We start from the raw sequence: 23,319 nt of genomic DNA on the forward strand, positions 1-23,319 counted from the left end.
CAGAAAATGGTACTGTATTGTGGTAAGTACTCTGATTGACATTTGCTTTGTGAGTGCAAAAGAGGCACCCAAACTGGTCTGAAAAGATCAGGTAACACCTGTTAGAGGAAAGTGACACCTGAAGTGTGAAGAGAAGGTAACCAAGAAAAGGAGGCAGACTGACATGCTAAGAAGAGGGGGCCTCAACCATATAGGGTATGTGCAGATGGGAGACAGGCTGAAGAGGGTCAGCTTTCAGAGGTTGTTGTGTGCCACACTAAGGAATTTGCATTTTAATCTCAAGGCTATAGGTAGCTATTGATGGATTTTTAAGTCAAAGTGTGACTGGATAAGATTTATGTTTTTAGAAAAACAACTCTGTCTCCTGGCATGGAGGGATAGAGGTGGGCAGGACATGACAGATACTGTTACCCCATGGATTCAGTTCCTGTGCATCAGGGCTCCAGGTGTGATGCCATATGGGGGTTATTCATGTACATAAGGGGGTTATAATCCAGCAGGGTGCACTGTTGGAAGATGAATAAATGGAGGTTCAGTCATGAAACTGGTGAGTTTCTAAACACCTAAAAGATTTATGGAAAAAGCAGATACTCGTTTTGTTTTAAATGATGTTATTGTTAGCACATGTGCTAGAGTCAGCATTTCAGAGTTGGAAGAGACATCAGTAATGAACTAATTTATGCCCCATCCTTGAAACTTGAGGACATAAGCTCAGAAAACCTAAGTGATTTGAGATAGCAACAGATAGAATTTATTTTCTTGATTCCTGTTCTATATTCTTCCTGCTATACTGCTCTTTCTGTGGCCAAAGCAAATGATTGAAAAGTTAAATTTAATTGGGGCCTATTCTGGAAAAAAAAATTTGAGTATGAAGCAAATTTCATCAAGGACAGTTGTGTGAAGCCTTAACATTTATTTGTGTTGATCCTTAAAGTTAGAAGACACTCTGAAAATGTTTTTTTATCAAAAACAATTGTTGATAACTTTAAATCATCTTTATTCATTAGATTTACTTCTGACTGACTTTTGGGAACATTTTGCCATTAAATATACTCTCTTATATATAAACATTTGGTACTCTTAAACAGTTTGAATGTTATTCAAAACTGTATTTTAGCAGTAACTACCAAAAAGGCACATATCTTGTCAAAGTGATTTACTTTAAACAAGAACAACACATTGAATTGATGAGATATATTTTATTTATTTTAAAATCAGTTGTACAACTTCTAGTTGCGGTTCATATAATTTGTTTATTTTGCCTCTTCATTTAGATTGTAGTGCATTTTAAATATGTGAAAATGAATACATGAACCTGAGCAAAAGTTTTTCCCTGTTTATACTTGAAATGACTTGATTTTCTAATGAATCTGGATACCAGGTATAACAAGGAGACAGGTATTTAGCTTGCCTAAGAGAAGAGATGGTATATATATTTCATACTGACTTATGCTGTAGAAGATAAGCTAATCGAAAATAGCTCTCAATTCACAGAATTTTGCAGAAGGAAAACCCCTCAAACATGCTGTAATTGACTTCAGCAAAGCCTATGCTACATGGCCAGTCTGATTGGCTAGATGAGTGGCAGAAAGGCTACAGTGCTTGTCCCACACAGACTGGGGCAAGCACACTCCCCCTCCCCATAGGTGCAGAGACCTCTGTGCAGAGAGATAGATGAGAAAGGAAAAGGAGAGGGGTCTAGAGTTTATTAATTTTGTCTTTTTTATCTTCATGGGAAAAAAGTTCTGGCTCACTTCTTTAATTGGATACCAAAGAATTGTCTTCCTCAGGTTTATAACATAATTTGTATGTAATTGAAATGAATAAAACTTGTTTTAAAATCTCCATTTCATTTTTTCACTTCAACTGATTTCTTTTTTCAGTTAGCCTGAATTATTAAGATTTTGGTCCATTGACTATATTTTAAATGTTACTAAATCCGGATAAATGGATGCATTTAAGTTTGTTAAATGTAATACATATATGTTTAATGTATATGTGTTTTAATCTTTTAAAAATTCTTACCTTTTAGGGTTATTAAAGTCTGGTAAGACAAATTCTGTAGAATCTCTTCCAGAACTGTTGACGTCAGACTCTGAAGGGAGCTATGCAGGGGTGGGTAGTCCAAGAGATTTACAGTCTCCTGATTTCACAACAGGATTTCATTCAGATAAAATGGAGGTTTGTTTTTATTTGTTTATTAATGCACTATTTTCTTCAAGTTTTGGTTTGTAGAAGTTTATTTTCTCATTATTTTTACTCTAAAACACTCTTCTGGCCGGCTTATAAGAAAATATAATTAGGGAGTTCCTGTTGTGGCTCAGCTGGTTAAGAACTCACTGTCCATTAGGATGTGGGTTTGATCTTGGCCTCGATCAGTGGATTAAGGATCTAGTATTGCCACAAGCTACAGTGTGAGTCACAGATGCAGCTCGGATCCTGTGTGGCTGTGGCTGTGGCTGTGGCTGTGGCTGTGGCTGTGGCTGGCAGCTGTAGCTCTGATTCTACCCTTAGCCTGGGAATTTCCATGTGCTGTGAATGCCGCCCTGAAAAGACCAAAAACAAAAAAAAAAAACAAAAAAAAAAAAGAAAAGAAAATTAATTAATGATATATGTAGTATTAGTTTTCTCAAATTTGTCTAATATTTCTAGTTTTAAAAATTTTAGGGAGTTCCCATCATGGCTCAGCAGAAACAAATCTGACTAGTATCCATGAGGATGCAGGTTTGATCCCTGGCCTCGCTCAGTGGGTTAAGGATCTGGCCTTGCTGTGAGCTGTGGTATAGTTTGCAGCCATGGCTTGGATCCCATGTTGCTGTGCCTGTGGTGTAGCCTGGCAGGTACAGCTCTGATTCAGCCCCTAGCCTGGAAACCTCTCTCTGCCACGGGTGCAGCCCTAAAAAGAGGAAAAAAAAAATTTTTAATAGCAAGAGTTTCTGCTGTGGCACACAGAATCAGCATCATCTCTGTAGCACCAGGATGCAGGTTTGATCTCTGGCCTGAGAACTCCATATGCCACAGGGTGGCCAAAAAAAAAAAGATTTTAATGGCAGTTTTAAGCCTTTTATGATATATTTCTAATCCTTCTGCAGTAAAATATAATGTCAGTGTCAAATATAGCAGTACCGTGTAGGCATATTGAAATATATATTCCAAGTTAAATTGCTTAAAATTTGTGAAATATAAGTTAACACCAGCTAAAATCTGTCAAAAATGATTTTGAAAGTAAGCCTCATTTAAAAATTTGTTTAATCTTTCCTCCATGGTGTTATTTGGAGCAGTGCAATCTGGAATAGAGTTCTTGTAGTCTAGCATAAATGACACTAAACTGCTGAATTCCTAGTTTGGGCAACTCTAGGGAGGCCATTTTTTAGACCTCTGTTAACATTTTATTCCCTGATTATTAATCTATAGGGAAGGAATAATGTCTAACTTAAAAGAGTAATTTTTTTTAACCTCTGTATGTCCATAAAATGTACTAGAACATCTAGAAATTTGTGAGAGAATAGAAAATTTACCCTTTCTTATAAGTCTTCTAGGCCTCAAGGATTGATTTTAAACAAATTTTTATTAACATTTTTTTATGTAGGGTAAAAGTTGGGGGAAAGTCATATTCCAGACCACTAAGGCTGGTCTGGAAGACAGTTGAGGTTTAAAGGAGGAGTGAAGGCATGCTGTGAATTTCTGGCAGTAGTAGAAGAATCTATCCTGGCAGTGGAAATAATATTTCAGTAACTTCCTTGACCTATTGTGATAGCAATAGTTTTAGGGCCCCTTTTGAAGTGTCACTGTTATTTGGATTTAATTTTATACCAAATCATTTATATTCAGATTGAATTGTATGACATTTATACCAGACTTTGATTTTGTTTCATTTTAACATTATAGACATTAATTTGAGTTACTGCTTCATATCTTATTTGAATAACATTTATTAACATTTTTGTTTAGTGCTCAAGTAGAGACTTAGTATGCAAAGTTATTTCTCTAAAAATTATTCCCAAAGCTTTCAAAAATTGGGTTATACTTACTAATATGGTTTTAAAATTGATCAAGATACTAAACTGTAGAAGAACTAAATTGAAAATGCGAAATGATTATTGTCATAAGACTTTACTCTTTAATGTAGTTTAAAGCAACATTTACTAAGTACCAACTGTGTGTTAGCTACTGTGCTAGGGGGTGCCTGGTATTACTCAATTTTAATTTTAATTTTTTTTTTTTTTACCCCCAGGGGAAAATTAAATCATATGCTAATGGTACACCTCCTACATATTTTAGGGAAGATTTAAAACCATGGGAAAAATCACCAGTACTTAAAATATCTGCTCCACAGCCCATTCCCAGTAGCAGAATTGATTCTTCAAGCTCTTCCAGTTGGGTTTCTGGCTCTTTCAGGTAGGATTTTCATTTTGTCCTGTACCTGTTTGTTCATTTTCAGTCAAATGAAAAATTTTAAGAATACTAAAAATATTAATATAAATTCCTAATATACAGAAACTTTCCTAAATACATACAAATTACTAACCAGCTAAAACAGGCTCAGAATTCCATGGTGGTTCAGTGGGTTAGGGATTTACCATCATCACTGCTGTGGTTCAGGTCACTGTTACAGCAAGGGTTCAATCCCTGACCTAGGAACTTCTGCATGTAGCAGGTATGGCCAAATAAAATAAAATAGGTTCTTTTTTCGCAGACAAAATTTAGTTGCTTTTGTGAATACTAGTAAATGTTCTATAAGGACATCTACAACCGTGTATATATATAGTGACTTGATATCAACTTTTTTTTTTAACAGGTAGTGTGTATTCATAAAAACTCCCACTCAGGAAGACCATTTTGTTATTTGTAGCCTTACTTTATCTTTTCTTTAGCACATTAAAGGATATTTAAGATCTCACAAAATGTGTTGATTTTCACAATTTTCAAAGGATTATTTATTTGATGTTACACTATACTTTTTTATTTTAAGTGAGAATTGCAGCTTTATTTTTAATATATTTGCTTTTTAGGGCTGCACCCGAGGCATATGGAGGGTGCCAGGCTAAGGGTGGAATTGGAGCTACAGCTGCTGGCCTACGCCACACAATCACAGCAACACAGGATCCAAGCTGCATCTGCGACCTACACCACAGCTAACGGCAACACCAGATTCTTAACCCACTGAGTGAGGCCAGGGATCAAACCTACAACCTCATGGTTCCTAGTTGTATTTGTTTCTGCAGCGCCACGATGGGAACTCCTATTCCATGCTTTTAACTTAACCTATCTATGTTCTATCCACATTTTTCTTTTATTTTATTTATTTTTATTTTTATTTTTTTTAGGGCTGTACCTGCAGCATATGGAAGTTCCCAGGCTAGGGTTTAAGTTGGAGCTGCAGCTTCCGGCCAACATCACAGCCATAGTGATGCCCGATCCAAGCTGCATCTGAGCCCTGCACCACAGCTCATGGCAACGCCAGGTCCTTAAACTTATAGTATTCTTTCAAAGTGCTTACTGAGCTTGTGGTTCATCTTTATATATCCAGTATGGTTCATAATAGTCTAAAACTGTTAATCAACTTACTAATTATATTATGTGGGCATTTGTGTCATTATTTTGAAATAATCTCTATTTTACACAGTTGGAACAAAGATTATGATGTCCTGTTTTATGATGCTTCATAGTCTAAAGATAGTTCAGAATATAGTTTCAAATTTTTTGATGAAGGAATTTGTGAGAACACCTTAAAGTACCTACTAATCACTGTTAGAAAATTTTATTAAACATGTATCACTTAACATTATGACTTTGGATGTATTTTTAGCTGTTATTTATGTATGTATATGTAAAAGTGTCTTCCATTCAAAATATCTGTTTTGAAGTTGGCCATAGCTGGCAAAATAGACCTAAATTATCCTCTCATTAATGATGTTATATGTAATTTACAGTTTCATTGACGTTTGGGTGTATTGGTAAGTGAATGGATTGTAAAGTAATTTTTATGTCTTGTAGTCCTGTCAGCCCTCCTGTCGTGGATCTCAGAACCATCATGCAAATTGAAGAAAGTAGACAAAAATGTGGAGCTACACCAAAGACAAATTTGGGGTTTGTTACAAAATCATAAAGACCATGTTGTATTATAGTTCTGCTCTAAAGATTTGGAAAGACCTACTGGACCTTTCCTTTTATTTTTCTGCATTTGATAGTTTAAGTTAATTATAAGCTCTTTTCTAGGTAATTTAGCCTCCATAACATGATTCTTAAATATATGCTAAAGATTGAGTTGGGCTGATAGTCCAGCTCTTTTGGAATACCGTATTATGCCATAAATTTGCCTCTAAAATGATCATTGTAGGCCTCTAAAATGATCATTTCTGATACAAGCATGAGGCAAATATATTAATAGAATGGCTCATGTAGCTATTACATGATCATTGATAATATAAACTGAAACTTACGGTCATTTTGATCTAGTAATAGTAAAATCCCAAACAGAAAGCAGTGTAATTACCTGTGAACTTTGTTAGTCAGAAATTAATGTGAATTGGTTTAATTTCTAACAAAATTATTTTTTATGGAATTAAACTTTCTCAGAAGCAGTGGAAGTAATTGGTTTAATTTAACTTAATTTCTAGAAAAATGATTTCTCATGGAGTTAAACTTTCTCAGAAGCAACGAAAAATGATTGCAATGACTACCAAAGATAACAATTCAGGAATGAATAGCGTGGAAACAGCTTTAACTGCTCCTTCAAAAACCTCCAAACCAGCGAATGCATGGTATGCTCTAATGTTTATTAAAATAAGCATATATTTGTACATTAGCTTTAAGATATTTCTTGGCTTTGGAATTTTTTTTCTCTCCTATCTTTCCAACTATTTCATTCTCTTTGCTTCTCAGTTAAAAATTGGAATTTGGGAAATAAAGACTTTATTTTTATTTTTTAAAAAATTTTTTGTCTTTTTAGGGCTGCAGCCACGGCATATGGAGGTTCCCAGGCTAGGGGTTGAATGGGAGCTGTAGCTTCTGGCCTATGCCACAGCCACAGAAATGCCAAATCCAAGCCACGTCTACCACCTATACCACAGCTCACAGCAACACCAGATCCTTAACCGAATGAGTGAGGCCAGGGATTGAACCTGTGTCCTTGTGGATACTTGTCAGATTCGCTTCTGCTGAGCCATGACAGAAACTCCAAGACTTTAATTTTTTTGTTTGTTTTTTTGTGTGTGTGTGTTTTGACAAGTACATCTTGATTTTCAAAAATTTTTCATATATATAGATATGATTTCTTGGTATTTAATATTTATTGCTAAAGCAATTTAAAGGAGGATTCTATTTTTTCATTTTTATAAGAAATAATAGCTATCATAGAAAAATTTGATAAAAGCAAACATTAATATTTTTACCACCACTAGTTTTTGTCCATCTGTATCATGAATATCTTTATTTAAAAAATTTTTTATTATAGTTGATTTACCATATTGTGCCAATTTCTGCTGTACAGCAAAGTGACTCAGTCATACATATTATATATACACATTCTTTTTTAATGTTATTTCCCATTATGTTCTACCTCAAGAGATTGGGTAGAGTTCCCTGTGCTATACAGTAGGGCCTTATTGTCTATCCTTTCTAAATATAATAGTTTGGCATCTACTAACCCCAAACCTCCCAGTCCATCCTATTCCTTCCTCACCCTCTTGGCAAACGCAAGTCTGTTTTCTATGTCTGTGAGTCTGTTTCTGTTTTGTAGATAGATTTATTTGCGCCATGTTTTAGATTCCACATATAAGTGATATCATAAGGTGTTTGTCTTTCTGACTTCACTTAGTATGATAATCTCTAGTTGCATCCATGTTGCTGCAAATGGCATTATTTCTTTTTTTTTTCTTTTTTTTTTAATACGGCTGTACCTGTGGCATGTGGACGTTCCTGAGCTAGGGGCTGAATTGAAACTGCACCTGCATGCAGTTTATTTTTTCCATTATTGTTGATTTGCCTGTTGTCTTTTTAAATTATAGTTTTGTCTAGATATATGCCTAGGAGTGGGATTGCTGGATCATACAGTAGTACTATATTTAGTTTTCTGAGGAACTTCCCATATTGTTTTCCATAGCAGTTATACAGTTTACATTCCCACCAATGGTGTAAGAGAGTTCCCTTTTCTCCACACCCTTCTAGCATTCTTATTTGTAGACTTATTAATAATGGCCATTCTGATGGGTATGAGGTGGTACCTCATTGTAGTTTTGATTTGCATTTCTCTAATAATTAGCAGTGTTGAGCATCTTTTTGTGTGCCTATTGGCCATCTGTGTCTTCTTTGGAGAAATGTCTATTTAGGTCTTCTGCCCATTTTTCAATTGGGTTGTTTTTGAGTTTGTGCATTTTGGAGATTAAGCCTTTGTTGGTTGCATTGTTTGCAACTATTTTCTCCCATTCTTTAGGTTGTCTTTTCGTTTTGTTTATGGTTTCCTTTGCTGTGCAAAAGCTTGTAAGTTTGGTTAGGTCCTGTTGATATATTTTTGTTTTTATTTCTATTGCTTTGGCAGACTGACTTAAGTAAAACACTTGTATGATTCATGTCAGAGAATGTTTTGCCTGTGTTCTCTTCTAGGAGCATTAAAATTGTGTCATCTTACATTTAAGTCTTTAAGCCATTTTGAGTTTATTTTTGTGCATGGTGTGAGGGTGAGTTCTAGTTCCATCGATTCATATGCAGCTGTCCAGTTTTCCCAGCACCATTTGCTGAAGAGACTGTATTTTTCCCTTTTTATATTTTTGCCTCCTTTATCGAAGATTAATTGACTATTATTTTAGGACTTTCTCTTCTGTTGATCTGTATGTATGTCTGTTTTGATTACTATGCTTTTTGTAGTATTGTCTGAAGTCTGGGAGGGTTGTGCCTCCTGCCTTGTTTTTGTTCCTCAGGATTGCTTTGATAGTTCTGGGTCTTTTATGGTTCCATATAAATTTTTGGATTCTTTGTTCTAGTTCTATGAAAAATGTCATGGGTAATTTGATAGGGATCACATTAAATCTCTAGCTTGCTTTGAGTAGTATGGCCATTTTAACAATATTTAATTCTCCCAATCCAAGAGCATGGGATATCTTTCCATTTCTTTGAATCCTCTTTAATTTCCTTGATGAACGTTTTATAGTTCTCAGCATATAAGTCTTTCACCTCCTTGTTTAGGTTTACTCCTAGGTTTTTTTTTTTTTTTTTTTTTGGGTGTGGTTTAAAAGGTATTGCTTTTTTACATTGCTTTTCTGACATTTCATTGTTAGTATATAAAAATGCAGCTGATTTCTGGATGCTAACCTTGTATCCTGCTACTTTGCTGAATTCATTGATCAACTCGAGTAGTTTCTGTGTGGAGTCCCTAGGTTTTTCTATATATAGTATAATGTTATCTGCATATGACAATTGTATTTCTTCCCTTACAATTCGGATATCACAACTATGTTTACATTGTTATAATCATTCCTTATTGTCACTTTTAAAAGCAGGGCTGTTTACTTAATATTGTATTATATAAGTTTTCTCCATTAGAATTTCCCCATAATGCAGCATTAATAGGAATAATCTCTAAAGAGATCAGAGCAATTTTGAGATCTATTAAATAGGTTGTACTTCCTGCTCCCCTCCCAGCCTCCTTTTTCTTTGTAACTAATATCATCAAAATTGGAAACCAATTTTAGAGGCAGAAGAACAGTGTGAAGGGCAGGAAAGATCACTAGAACCCTGTTGCTTTCACAAGCATTGAAGAGGCCATTGGAGAGTCTTCTTGGTTTGGGAGCATCCCTTCATTGCTTCTAATGCTACCATTTCTATTTGTAAGAGGGAAATTTTTACCAATTAAAATGTAAATTATATTGAAGAGAATGACAACTCATTTTATTTTGAGTGCCATCAGTAGGACTAAATTAATGTCTGTTATAACTACTAGTAAGCCTAAAACATGATCACAGAAAAAGAAAATAAAACAAGAAGTAGGAAAATTCAACTAAAAATGAAAATGGGAAAACTCTAGGGAATGGATTTAGTAGCATGTTTTAATTCATTGGTATTTGTTGTGTACCTTCTATATGCAAGGCACTGTTCTAGTTTCTGATGGTAGGCAATGTACAAAACTGTTTTGATCACTGCCGCTGTAGGGTTTATAGGGTAGCTGTTACAATGGCAAATTGTATTTTCTCTAAGGAAAAGTATAGAAACGATTTTTTAAAACGTTTTTAAAATACTAAATATATTGCCAGTGGAAAGAATAACTAAGCACATGAGGAAGCTTTGGGCTTAGTAATAGAGTTTTAGGCATGCCATCAACCAGTTTCCTTATTTAAAAACAAAGTAAATGAACAAAAGGAGGAAAAAAACAATGATCTCTCAAGTTAGGAAATCCAACTAATAGACAAATACTTTTTGTTCAGAATCTATTTCAGATCTATTTCTATTTCTTCCCAACCCAGTAAAAGATTTTTTATTTATTTATTTATTTATTTTTTGTCTTTTTGCTATTTCTTGGGCCGCTCCCACGACATATGGAGGTTCCCAGGCTAGGGGTCGAATCAGAGCTGTAGCCACCAGCCTACGCCAGAGCCACAGGAACGCGGGATCCGAGCCGCGTCTGCAACCTACACCACAGCTCACGGCAACGCCGGATCGTTAACCCACTGAGCAAGGGCAGGGACCGAACCCGCAACCTCATGGTTCCTAGTCAGATTCATTAACCACTGTGCCATGACGGGAACTCCAAAAGATTTTTTAAAATCAAATTAAAACAATAGTTTAAAAAAATGTAATAATATGATAATACTTGAAGGCTTATCATGAAAGATAGCAGTCCCCGTCCTAAACCTTCTCTCTCTCTTTTTGTCTTTTTAGGGCCACAGCAGTGGTGTATGGAAGTTCCCAGGCTAGAGGTCAAATCAGAGCTGCAGCCTGTGCCGCCACAGCTAGGCAGGATCCAAGCAGCATCTGCAGCGTACACCACAGCTCATGGCAATGCTGGATCCTTAAACCCACTGAGTGAGGCTAGGGATTGAACCCATGTCCTCATGGATATGAGTTGGATTCTTAACTCACTGAGCCACAATGAGAACTCCCCAAACCTCTTTTATGACATGACTCGTTAATGAAGATTCACAACAGAATAGTATTATGAGTATGATTATATTTCCTTTTTATAAATACTTTTAAGAAATATTTAAAAAAATACTTTTCTATTTTTCCCTAGAATAAGTAATTCCCTCAGTTTTTCTTTGCTACCTATGCACTCATCACTGATTCTCCCTCTCCCCTCAAACCGTCTAAAACAGAACTCTCTCCAGTATGATGAAATATATTGGGTAATTTATGACTTTTTTTTTTTAGTTTTTTTTTTTGCTTTTTAGGGTCGCACACGTAGCATATGCAAGTTCCGAGACTAGGGGTCGAATTGGAACCGCAGCTGCCAGCCTACACCACAGCCACAGCAACGCCAGATCCGAGTCACATCTGTGACCGACACCACAGCTCACAGCAAAGCTGGATCCTTGACCCACTGAACAAAGCCTGGGATTAAACCCGCATCCTCATGGATAGTAGTTGGATTCATTTCCACTGTACCACAATGGGAACTCCAACTTTTGTTTTTTCTTGGAGTCCTCTTTGTTAGAAATCTGATTTCTTGGGTCCAAACTAGGCCTTTTCCAGGCCTGCTTAATATCTGTGATCTTGAGACTGCCCTTAACTGTCATCTCAGAAATTGCCTTACTTACTTCCAGTGTGTCATCTCCAGTTTTCAAGATTCCATCTTTTTGTATTTCTTGCTTTACTCTTTGGTTTGATATAACACAGTTCCAGTAGTTTTTTGATGAAGGATGTATAGGACATACATTTTTGGAGCTCTTACATGTTTGAAAATGTTTTTATTCATTTTTTAAAAATTATTATATATATATGTATATACATATTTTTTATTGTTATTTCCCCAATTTTTTTTCCCACTGTATAGCATGGTGACCCAGTTACATGTACATGTATACATACTTTTTTCTTCCATTGTCATGCTCCATTGTAAGTATCTAGACAGTTCTCAGTGCTACACAGCAGGATTTCATTGTTAATCCATTCCAAAAGCAATAGTTTGCATCGTTAACCCCAAGCTCCCAATCCATCCTACTTCCTCCCCCTCCCCCTGGGAAACCACAAGTCTATTCTCCAAGTCCATGATTTTCTTTTCTGTGGAAAGGTTCATTTGTGCTGTATATTAGATACCAGATATGAGTGATATCATGCGGTATTTGTCTTTCTCTTTCTGACTTACTTCACTCAGTATGAGAGTCTCTGGTTCCATCCATGTTGCTGCAAATGGCATTATTTCGTTCTTTTTTATGGCTGAGTACTATTCCATTGTGTACCACATCTTCCTAATCCAGGTGTCTGTCGATGGACATTTGGGTTGTTTCCATGTCTTGGCTATTGTGAATTATTCTCTTCATTATTGACTGATAAGGTAGACCAGATGTCTGAGTTGGAAATCATTTGTAGAGTCCTTTTTCTTTCTCATTGCTATTAGGAAGTCTAATACCATTCCAGTTCCTAACTCTTAATGTGTTAGCAGCTTCCTATCTTTTCCCCCTCCCCACTTATTTATCTCCAGTATTCTCAAATTTCATAGTGGTGTGACTTAATGAGGGTTCTTTTATATTATCAAAATATATACTTGATGTACTCTTTTAATTGGGAAAAGCATGTCTTTAAGTTCTAGGAACATCTTATGTACTATTGATACTTTCCACCTTACTGTTAGCTGGATGTGGCTCTTCCTGTACTTTGCTAATTTTCTTACTTTTGCTCTTTTGTCTACATAATTATCTTCCTATTCTACCTTTCTGGAACATTTCCCAGACTTTATCTTGCAGCCCTTCTACTGAGTGTTTTAATTAATAAAATCTTTAATTGCCATGAGCTTTTTCTTATTTTCTGATAGTGCTGTTTTTATAGTATCTTATGTAATAGTCAACTGTTAAATATATCTGTACTTTATAAAACTTTTTTACTCTTTAGTATATATCAACAGAAATATCTTAATATCCTCACCAGGTAACATGTATCAGAATGTTCATATTATTTGTAAAAGCCAAAAACTGGAAACAAACTAAATGTCTACAGTAGTAAATGGATAGATTGTAGTTTATTTGTAGAGTAGTGAATTATGAAAAACAAATTAAGACTAAATATGGCTGTGTGGATAAATTTCATAAATATGATATTGATCAAAAGCAGCCATTCAAGAAAAAAAAATGTGTATGGGAGTTCCCATTGTGGCTTAGCTGTTAACAAACCTGACTAGGATCCATGAGGATGCGGGTTCGATCCCTGGTGTTGATCAGTGGGTTAAGATCCAGTGTTGCTCGGATCTGCCATTGCTGTGGCTGTGGTGTAGGCTGGCAGCTATAGCTCTGATTCGAATACTAGCCTGGGAACCTCCATATGCTGAGGGTTTGGCCCTAATTTAAAAAAAAAAAAAGGAGTTCTTGTTGTGGTGCAGTGGAAGCGAATCTAGCTGGGAACTGTGAGGCTGCAGGTTCCATCCCTGGCCTCGCTCAGTGGGTTAAGGATCCCACATTGCCATGATCTGTGGTGTAGGTTGAAGACACAGCTCAGGTCTGGCATTGCTGTGGCTGTGATGTAGGCCGGCAGCTGTAGCTCCGCTTCAACGCCTTACCTGGCAACCTCCATATGTAGCAGGTATAGCCCTAAAAAAAAAAAAAAAAAAAAAAAAAAAAAAAAAAAAACCAAAACAAAACCTGTATGATTTCACTTATAAAACTTAAAAATAGTCATGATTTAGATTCGTGTTTATCCACTCTTATGTATATCTTGGTTTATTTTAGTTTTATTTTATTTGGTTAATCGTTTCAAGTTCTGCTTGGAGTCTCTGTGTGCCTGTGAGGAATAGGTGGACTGGTTAATGTGACTGTAGGATAACTTAGCAGTATAGAGGACGTAATGTTCACTATCCCCATATCTTTTCTCCTTGGTCTCTCAGTTTCTCTACAGAGGAGGCTTTTCAATTTTTGTGTTTGGTTCCCAGCATTCTCACCACTGATGGGGGTGAACCACTTAGGACTGGGACTGAGCTTCTCCCCATCTGATTTAGATTTTTACGTAGCTCATTGTTTAGTGTTTAGATTGTATTCATTTTGACCTGCCCCTATAATTAGTGATTTTCAATCAAAATTTTTCTTCTACCACAGTGGAGGAAGTCACCTGACCACATGGAGATGGGGGACAGCTGTCATTCTCAGCCACTCCACAGGTCACCTTTGAACTAGTATTCATGTTTTCATTCTCACGCCTACTTCAGGATTGATACATACTATGTGTCCAGTGTACATGCCTTTTCAGGGTTCCGAGCTCCACGCTCTCCCACCACCCCACTGGAGGGCAGGTTCCCTTTATTTCCACTACATCAGTGATTAATCTGGCTTTTTTCTGCTTTCACTAGGATATCACAGCTTTTAGTCTGCTATTGTCTTAATGCCTTCATCTTTTGCCTTTGTGGGTTTATGCCTTTCTGATTACTCTCTTGTTCTTTATATGGGATTTCAGAGAAAAGGATTAAAGTAATCATTTATTTGTAACTTCAGACTTTGGTTTTCAGATTAGGAAAACATTTTCCCCACTATTAGCAACATGAGCTCATCTCCTACATTGAAGAGACTTTCTAAATTTCAGAAGAAATCCATTGTGGTCTATTAAAGAGAATTCTAGGAATGTGGGAAGAAAAATGCCATAAAATTTGGCCACAGATATAATCAGGGTATTTTTCTTTGAAAAGTATTTTGGTGACTGTGAATTAGAAGTGATGTTTATTATATGTTTATTTTATGAAAATGCAACTGGAAAATTTAAATACAAACATATAATGGATCTTATATATTTTAGGGAACTAAATTTGATTATAATTTTATTTTGAATTTTTATTAAAATGAGAGATATATAAATTGTCATAAAACTGATCATTAAACCTCTTTATAACTTCTTGAGAGACTATATTTTTGGTAGATGAAGGCTCTTTCAAAGTTCATTTCTGCTAAAATCTTTGGAATTTATATATTCAAGCAGTATAAAGCAAATAAATAGCTAACTTAGTAAAATTTTATGTAAGGTATAAATATGTATATGTAAGTAATCATACATAAGCATAGATGTATGTAATATATACATATAATTTGGTCATGGAAATTTTATTATAGAGCATGGATTGGCAAACATTTGTTAGAAATTTTAAGAACATACTTATGTAAAATGATTGATGTTGGTATTCCTGAATTTTGATGTGTATTTAGTATAAATGGAAACAGTCATTATTCAGTTGTTGAATTTTTTTTTTTTTAAATCCTTTGAAGGCTGCATTTTAGTATATCACTTGCTTTTTAATCAGATACACATAGGGTGTAAGTGCATGTGGTATATACTTGAAGGAGTTTAAAAAAAGCAAGATTTGTTTTCCTGAGACTATTTCTTATAAATACTGGCCTTAAAAATGTTGGTAGAATTTAAACTTAGCACAGCTTTGAAAAAAAGTAGAAAATTAATCTGATTTACAGATTGTATTTATGGAATATATTCATTACCGTAGTGATTTATCTTTGTCTTTTTTAAGTACTTCTCAAAGGTACATCTTCATCATCCTGATGAATCATCTAATATAATTTTATTTATTAGAAGATTTTTTTATACTTAATGTTTATAATGTTATCTTTATACTTATTTTTTATGTTTATCTTAATAAGGTTAAAGTGCAATTCTTAGCAAATCACAAATTAGCCCTCTAAGTCTGCTTCTGGTTGTGATAAGGAATTTTATTTAGTTTGTTCACACATTCATTCACCTAGTCTGCATGACTCCTTAGTATGTAGGCAGTACTCCTGCTGTATGCAGTTACATGTGGCAGTGTTAAATGCTTAAAGACAACTGGTTTTTGCATTACAGTGAAGTTCTAACCAGTTGCATTTTAAATCTAATGTGAAAACACCAAGCATATATAGGAGTTGCTCATTTTTCATTATCAAATGTTTTACTTGGAGGAATAATACAACATTTCTCACCAGTCATCTTGAGTGGAAGAATGTACAATCTTTGTGGCCTGGCTTGATGTATGAATGTAAATTCTTCGGAATTCCATTTGGAGATAACCTATAAATTACAAACTAATTTCAATTATGTAACTTTTTAAAGCTAGAAGTGTTATTCATTAAAGCAAAATTTTAGCGCTGCTTTAGTTAAAGAACAAAATCTCTATTAATTTTTATGTGGCTACAGATGTCTTGAAATTCTTCTTCATAAAGTTTCTCTGGCTGCTAAAATGGAAAATAGCCAGAGCCTGAGTTAGAAAAGTAAGATCTTGGGAAATCAGACACTGTTTCAAATCGTGGCATGATCAGTGGAAAGAATAATAGAACTCATTTAAAAGAGATCTGTGTAAGACATTTTATAGGTAACCACTATGCGTGATTAATGAACTTGTGAGTTTAAGATATTTTTTGAGCACTGTTACCTCTCTTTATTCTTAAGGAGACATTATCATAAATGGCTATTAAATAAATAAAAAATTTTAAGGTGTATATAAATTTTACCACATCTGGGAGTTTCCAAATTACCACCAAGATGAGTCTGACAACTTGTGGGTTTTATACAGATTGTTGTGAAGTTTCAGAGACATGAATTACTTAAAAAGACGCTCAGCAATTTTTTTGACATAATATTTCCCAGCACTGTTCCCAAATGACTAATGATACACTGTACTGTACTTACACCATAGTTACCCTGTTTTCCAGTAGAAACCTTCAGGTTTGTGTGTTTGGAGGAGGAGAAAGGAATTGATAAGGAAATCAGAAGTGGTTCTTTGTATATGTATTTAATTTTTTAAAGTTCTATATATGTATATGTTTTGGAGAAAATTTTGTGATAAAATCATGGTTAAGTTCCTTTCGAAGAAATATCTTGAATAGGAATGACTTAATAGGTCTTGTTTCAGATACAAATCTGTAAAGAACATTTATCTCATATGATTTAAGATTCTAAATAGGGTATGTAATTTTTAAGTGTGGACCAGCAGTAGGGTATAATGATTAAGCCTGGGTTCAGGAGAGAGCCTTGCCTGGTAGCAGTGTGAATTCAGATTGGTGATGCAGTCTTTGTCTTCTTGTTCATAAATAGGGCTAAACATAGAAGGAATTTCACCAGGGGTGTTGTAAAGCTAAACTGAGTTAATAAATGAAACACATATTTTTAGCACAGTACCTTTAACATTGTATAATCAAATGTATAAATGTTAACCATTATTATATACTTTAACTTAATTTGTAATATATTCACATGATTAACTGATTTCTTTGATATGTAGTAAGTTTATGATGAATTTTTTTTTTGAAAAATTCTGTGAGGCAGGTTACATTGATTTTATTATTGAGCAAATAGAAATTTGATAAAAATTTGTAGCTGATTTTGTTATGAAAGGATGCTCTTAGCTCATATGCTAACAAAACAGAGTATGAATCATCATATTCCTCCCATTTGTGTCATCTTTGGCACTTTATGCGAGTATTGTTCTGATTTCGTATTGAAGCCAGTGGTGGACTAGATGGCAAAATGAGTTCTGTGATCATTATGAATTGGGTTTGGATCCCATTTTGCCTTATCTTGAGTGATCTTAGGATCACTGAGATCCCTCAGCTTTGGTTGTCACTTTTTTAAACTTAGGTAGTGATGAAAATACTTTAAGGGTTGTTATTGTAAGGACTAAATGAGATAAGGCATGTAAAAGTGTTTCAGTGGTTAGGTCAGTACAAGTGAGCTGGTCTAACAAGATAAAGGATTTTAAAAGGCCTTGCCAATTTTTTATGGGGCACCCCAAATAGTGTATGAAATTAATCTGGGTGTGGATTTCATGGTTTTTTCGAAGTATTTAAATTAAATTAACTGGTCAGCATTTGTGTTCACTTTGTTTTTTCTTTTTTTGGGCGGGGGTGGGGAGCCTGTGCCTATGACATGTGGAAGTTGTGGGCCAGGGATTGAACCCACGCTGCTGCAATGACAATACCAGATATTTAACCCACTGCATCACAAGGGAACTCCCTTTATTTTCTGAGTAAATAAAAGAGAAGAAAATTAATGTTAGACTAGGAAGCTGTTTACATTATTATTGTTCATAATTTTGACTATTATTAAGAATTCCAAAAATGATGCTAAGGATACAGTTCTAGTATACAAAATAGTAACGACAGATTATCTTTTTGAATTTATTTTCTAAGTCACATTTTAGGAAAGGAAGAGGTATTATGTCTATTAGCTGACTACATTTCTTCGTGTCAGAATGTCTATGTTATTCTTATTTTCTTGTCTTTCTCTTAAATCAAAATAAGTTAGTTTTGGGAGTTCCCTGGTGGCTTAGCAGGTTAAGGATTCAGCATTGTCACTGCTGTGGTGTGGGTTCAATTCCTGGCCCAGGAATGCAGCCAAGTAAATAATTGAGAAATAAATGCAGGGGGAAAAATCAGTTTTGTTTAAATGCTGTAAAAATTGTAGATAGTAACAGACTTAACATAGATAGCATTTCTATGTGTCAGGTACTGTTTCAGTATTTTATCATAAGTTAACATTTGATTCTCATGACAACCATTATAATGAAGGAGATGGTACTAGTATCTCCATGTTATTGATGAGGAAATTGAAACTCAGTAGTTAAGTGCCTCCCCAAGGTCAAAGCTTTTACTTGGCAGAGCCAAGATTTGAACCCATGCAGTCGGTAGCAGAGCCTGTGTGCCTTACCTACTACCCTGCAAAATCTTTTTATATTTTTGATTATAAAGTAAAACACTGATTGCTAGATAAAACAATTCTTTTTTTTTTTTGGTCTTTTAAGTACTCGCGGCATATGGAGGTTCCCAGACTAGGGAACCAAATCAAAGCTGGAGCCCACTGGCCTACACCACACCACAGCCACAGCCACATGGGATCTGAGCTGCATCTGTGACATACACCACAGCTCATGGCAACGCCAGAGGCCAGGGATTGAACCTCTGTCCTCATGGGTACTAGTCAGATTTGCTTCCGCTGAGCCATGACGGGAACTCCTAAAATGATTCTAATACCATAAAAACATGAGCATGAAATCTTTGGAGGCTAAATCAATCTGTATAAATGATTTTAAACTTGTTTACAGTTTTTTGGTGGATATTCTAAAGTGCATCCCACCCTTAAAGTATTACAACCTGTATTGGGTGTGATTAATTTTGTATATTTTTGATTATTCAGATCAACTTAAGTTTTATGTTCCTCTATGGTAAGCATGTAAAATCATTATTATTTTTTCTTTTTAGGGCCACATCTGCGGCATATGGAATTTCCCAGGCTAGGGGTCAAATCGGAGCTTCAGCTGCTGGCCTTCGTCACAGCCACAGCAATGTGGGATGTCAGCCGTGTCTGCAACTTACACTACAGCTTAAGGCAACGCAGGATCCTTAACCCACTGAGCGAAGCCAGGGATTGAACCCACATCCTTGTGGATACAAGATGGATTCTTAACCTGCTGAGCCACAACAGGAACTCTTATCCATGTAAAATTAGATTTAAATTTTAATTACTTTTTATTGAAGTATAATTTATACACTTAGAAGTGCAGTTATGTTCGTTAGGTTGTTGTATTTTCATAAACTGTGAATACGTCTTGTGAAACCAGCACTCAAATCAAGAGGTAATATTTACCAACACCTCAGAAATCCCCTCTTCCCCAGTCAACTATCTTGACTTCTAGTTCCATGGAGTAATTTCTCTCTTTTTGAAAATATATGCATACATACATATAGAATCATCTTGTTTCTGGCTTTTGTTCAACGTTATATTTATGAAATTTATGCTTTGATGAGTACTGTCTAATATACCATATGTAAATATACCACAGTTTATTCATTCACTTCATTTGAGTAGCTTTATTGTTTTACTGTTAGGGTTGCTGTAGATATTCTAGTTCATGTCCATGTTGAACATGTTTGCATTTCTGTTGCGTATATAACTAGGAATGAAATTAGCAGGTCATAGGATATGCATGTATTCATTTTTTAGTAGATACCGCTAAACATTCTCATCAGCAGTATGTGAGTTGCAGTTTCTCCAGTTCCTATCCATAAGAAATTATTTGTCATTTAGAGGAGTATAGATTTCATTGGGTATTCTGTTTTGTTTGTTTTTTCTTTTTTTTTTTTGCAATTACTGAGGTATAATTTACATAAAATAAAATGGGCTGATTTCAAGTGTATAGTGGTAGTTTTGACAAGTAATGAAATTCCTATTACTATAATAGGGTTAGTTTTTGCCTATTCTAGAACTCATGTAATTGGCACCTGTGTGCAGTGGGCTCTGTCTTGTGTCTGGCTTCCTTCTTTCTGGAGCTTTATCTATGTTGTTGCATGTATTAGGAATTTCTTCTTTTTTTGTTGTTGTTGAAAAATACTGGGTTGTTTCCAGTTTATCTTTATGAAAAAAGTTATTATTTATGTACAAGTCTTGTGTTATTTCTTTTGAGTAAACACTTAGGAGTAGAATTGCTAAGTGAGTAAGTTTGAGAAAAGTACCAGTTTCCCAAAATGGTCATGCCATTATGCATTCCTACTAGCAGCATATAAGAATTTCCATTATTCCATATCCTTTCCAACACTTTGTATATTTAATTTTTAATTTTAGCTCTTCTAGTAGGTGTTTTTTATTTTACATTTCTTAGGGGCTTACTGACCATTTTCATATCTTTGAAATGTCTGTTCAGATCTTTTCCTTTTATTGGGCTGTTTTTTTTAATTTTTTTAAATTGTTATTTCCCAATATATTTTCTTAATATAGAATTCTAAGAGTTTTCTATTCTGGAAATAAGGCCTTTGTTGGCTATATGTTTTGTGAATATTTTCTCCCACTTTGTATTTTGCCTTTTCATTTCTTAATAACCTTTTTCTTTGGAGAAGCATAAGTTTTTCATTTTGGTAAAACCTATTACATCAGGGTTTGTTGTTTTCAATTAAAGTTAGGGCTTTTAATATCTTTATTCCAAGGTTACAAAAATTTTGTGTTTGTTTTGATCTAGATGTTTCCTAAGTTTAGCTTTTGTGATTGGGTTTATGATTAAGTTTCTTTTTATATGTTGATAAGGTAGAGGTCCAGTTTTTTGTTTTATTCTTTTTTCTCATACAGATATTCCTAGTTTCAGCACAATTTTTTTACAAGACTGTCCTTTCTCCATTTTATTATTTGGTACTTTTGCTGGAAAAAGTATGTGTGGGTCTAGATCTGGACCCTAACTCAGTTCCTTTTGACCAGCTTGTATGTGCTTGTGCCCTCACCACACTGACTCAATAATGATAGCTTTTATCAGTATTGAAATCAGATAGGACAATTTCTCTGACTTGTCTTTTTTTTCAAAATTATCTTCTCTATTTTCAGTTTTGACCATGTTTATATAAATCTTAGATTTGGCTTATCAAAAAAAAACCCTGCTGGGATTTGTTGGATATTGCTTTGAATCTATAGATGAATGGCACAGTATTGATAGGTTATTGTTATTGAGTCAGTGAGCCTTCTAAGAATGAACATAGTATCTATCACATGGTGTCCTTTAGGGCCTCTTTAAAATCTCTCAGCAGTGTTTTGTACTTTTCAGTGTATGTATCATGTCCATCCATGTTTTGTTAAATGTATCCCTAAATATTTCATTTTTTTGCTTCATTGACTTGATCACAGAACTTTTCCATAGGACTTTTATCCTGTTAATGTGATGAATTATATTGATTTTTTTTTTTTTTTGTGGTACTTATTTTTATTTTATTTTTGTCTTTTTGCCTTTTCTAGGGCCGCTCCCATGGCATATGGAGGTTCCCAGGCTAGGGGTCTAAGAGGAGCTGTAGCTACCGGCTTATACCACAGCCACAGCAATGTGGGATCTGAGCCGTGTCTGCGACCTACACCACAGCTCACGGCAACGCCAGATCCTTAACCCACTGAGCAAGGCCAGGGATTGAACCTGCAACCTCATGGTTCCTAGTCGGATTCGTTAACCACTGAGCCACAACTGGAACTTCCTAATTTATCATTTCTTGATTTGATGGTTATTGCTATGTATGTCCTTAAGAAACCTTTGCTTACCACCAAGTTGTTGTGATAGTCTTTTGTTTTCTTCTAGGCTAGTAGTTTTTTGTTTGTTTGCCCTTTGGAGGCTGCACCTGCGGCATATGGAGGTTCCCAGGCTAGGGATCAAATCGGAACTGCAGCCGCCAGCCTACATGACAGCCACAGCCATGCCAGATCCTTAACCCACTAAGTGAGGCCAGGGAGCGAACCTGCATCTTCATGGAACCTAGTTAGATTTGTTTCTGCTGAGCCCCAGTGGGAACTCCAGGATAGTAGCTTTTATGTTGGGTCTATAATTCATCTTGAAATAATTTGGGGGTATAGTGTGAAAGGTAAAAGTTTTTTTTTTTTTCTCTTCTCTAATCCATTTGTTTATTATAGAAAACACTTCCCACTGGATTGCTTTGGCAGTTCAGTTACTGAAAGTAAAATGACTTTGTACATGAGGGTATATTTTTGAGTTCTTATTTTTTTGTTACCTTTGATAAATTGTTTTTTTCAAGGTATGTCTAGTTCATGTAGATTATCAAATTAATTTGCATAGTTATTTATGTATGTATTCAGGTAGGTATTTATTTGACCAATTACATTATATTCCACCAACATATAATGTTCAGATAAGGTACACATCCCTCCTTTTAATTTTCACATATTCTCTTAGGCAGTTAATTTCTATATACTTGCTGGTTGTATTTTTGTGAGATAAGAGGTCCCTGGCCCATTGTTTTGAGATAAGGTGGAATTTTTTTTTCTTCTCTTTTTTAAGGGCACTCCTGCGGCATGTGGCGGTTCCTGGGCTAGGGGTCAAATCAGAGCTGCAGCTGCCGGTCTACACCATAGCCATAGCAATGCCAGATCCAAGCCACATCTGATCCTTAACCCACTGAGTGAAGGCCAGGGATTGAACCTGCATCTTCATGGACACTGTGTTGGGTTCTTAACCTGCTGAACCACAGTGGGAACTCTGATAGGATGAATTTTATGACATGTAAACTTTTAAGTTAATTTCAGCAGTTTTTAGTATGTCTTCCTTGTCCTTTTAACTCATATGTTATCTTCTATAGTTATCTATTGGTTTGTAACAAATAATCCCTAAGCAGTTGCTTAAAACAACCAGTGTTTTTGTCTCTGAGTTCCTTTGGGTCAGGAATCTGTTATGGCTTAGCT

General features: G+C 35.2%; 1 protein-coding gene across 3 annotated transcripts in view; it reads left to right on the top strand.

The window, feature by feature from the left end:
• Window positions 1-23,319, top strand: part of IBTK (inhibitor of Bruton tyrosine kinase) — a 98,801-nt gene that overhangs the window by 60,149 nt on the left and 15,333 nt on the right. For all 3 annotated transcript variants that reach the window (XM_005659413.4, XM_001924870.7, XM_084964275.1), the window contains 4 exons: window positions 2,033-2,181; window positions 4,235-4,398; window positions 5,998-6,090; window positions 6,621-6,764. In XM_005659413.4, the coding sequence (XP_005659470.1) occupies window positions 2,033-2,181; window positions 4,235-4,398; window positions 5,998-6,090; window positions 6,621-6,764 (550 nt within the window). The remainder of the gene's footprint in view (window positions 1-2,032; window positions 2,182-4,234; window positions 4,399-5,997; window positions 6,091-6,620; window positions 6,765-23,319) is intronic.

Source organism: Sus scrofa, chromosome 1 (assembly GCF_054392235.1).
Source record: "Sus scrofa isolate SSC_HxYL_T2T_F1_AM1 chromosome 1, Sscrofa_HxYL_maternal_Yorkshire_Landrace_v2.0, whole genome shotgun sequence".
In the NCBI taxonomy this organism is placed as follows: domain Eukaryota; kingdom Metazoa; phylum Chordata; class Mammalia; order Artiodactyla; family Suidae; genus Sus; species Sus scrofa.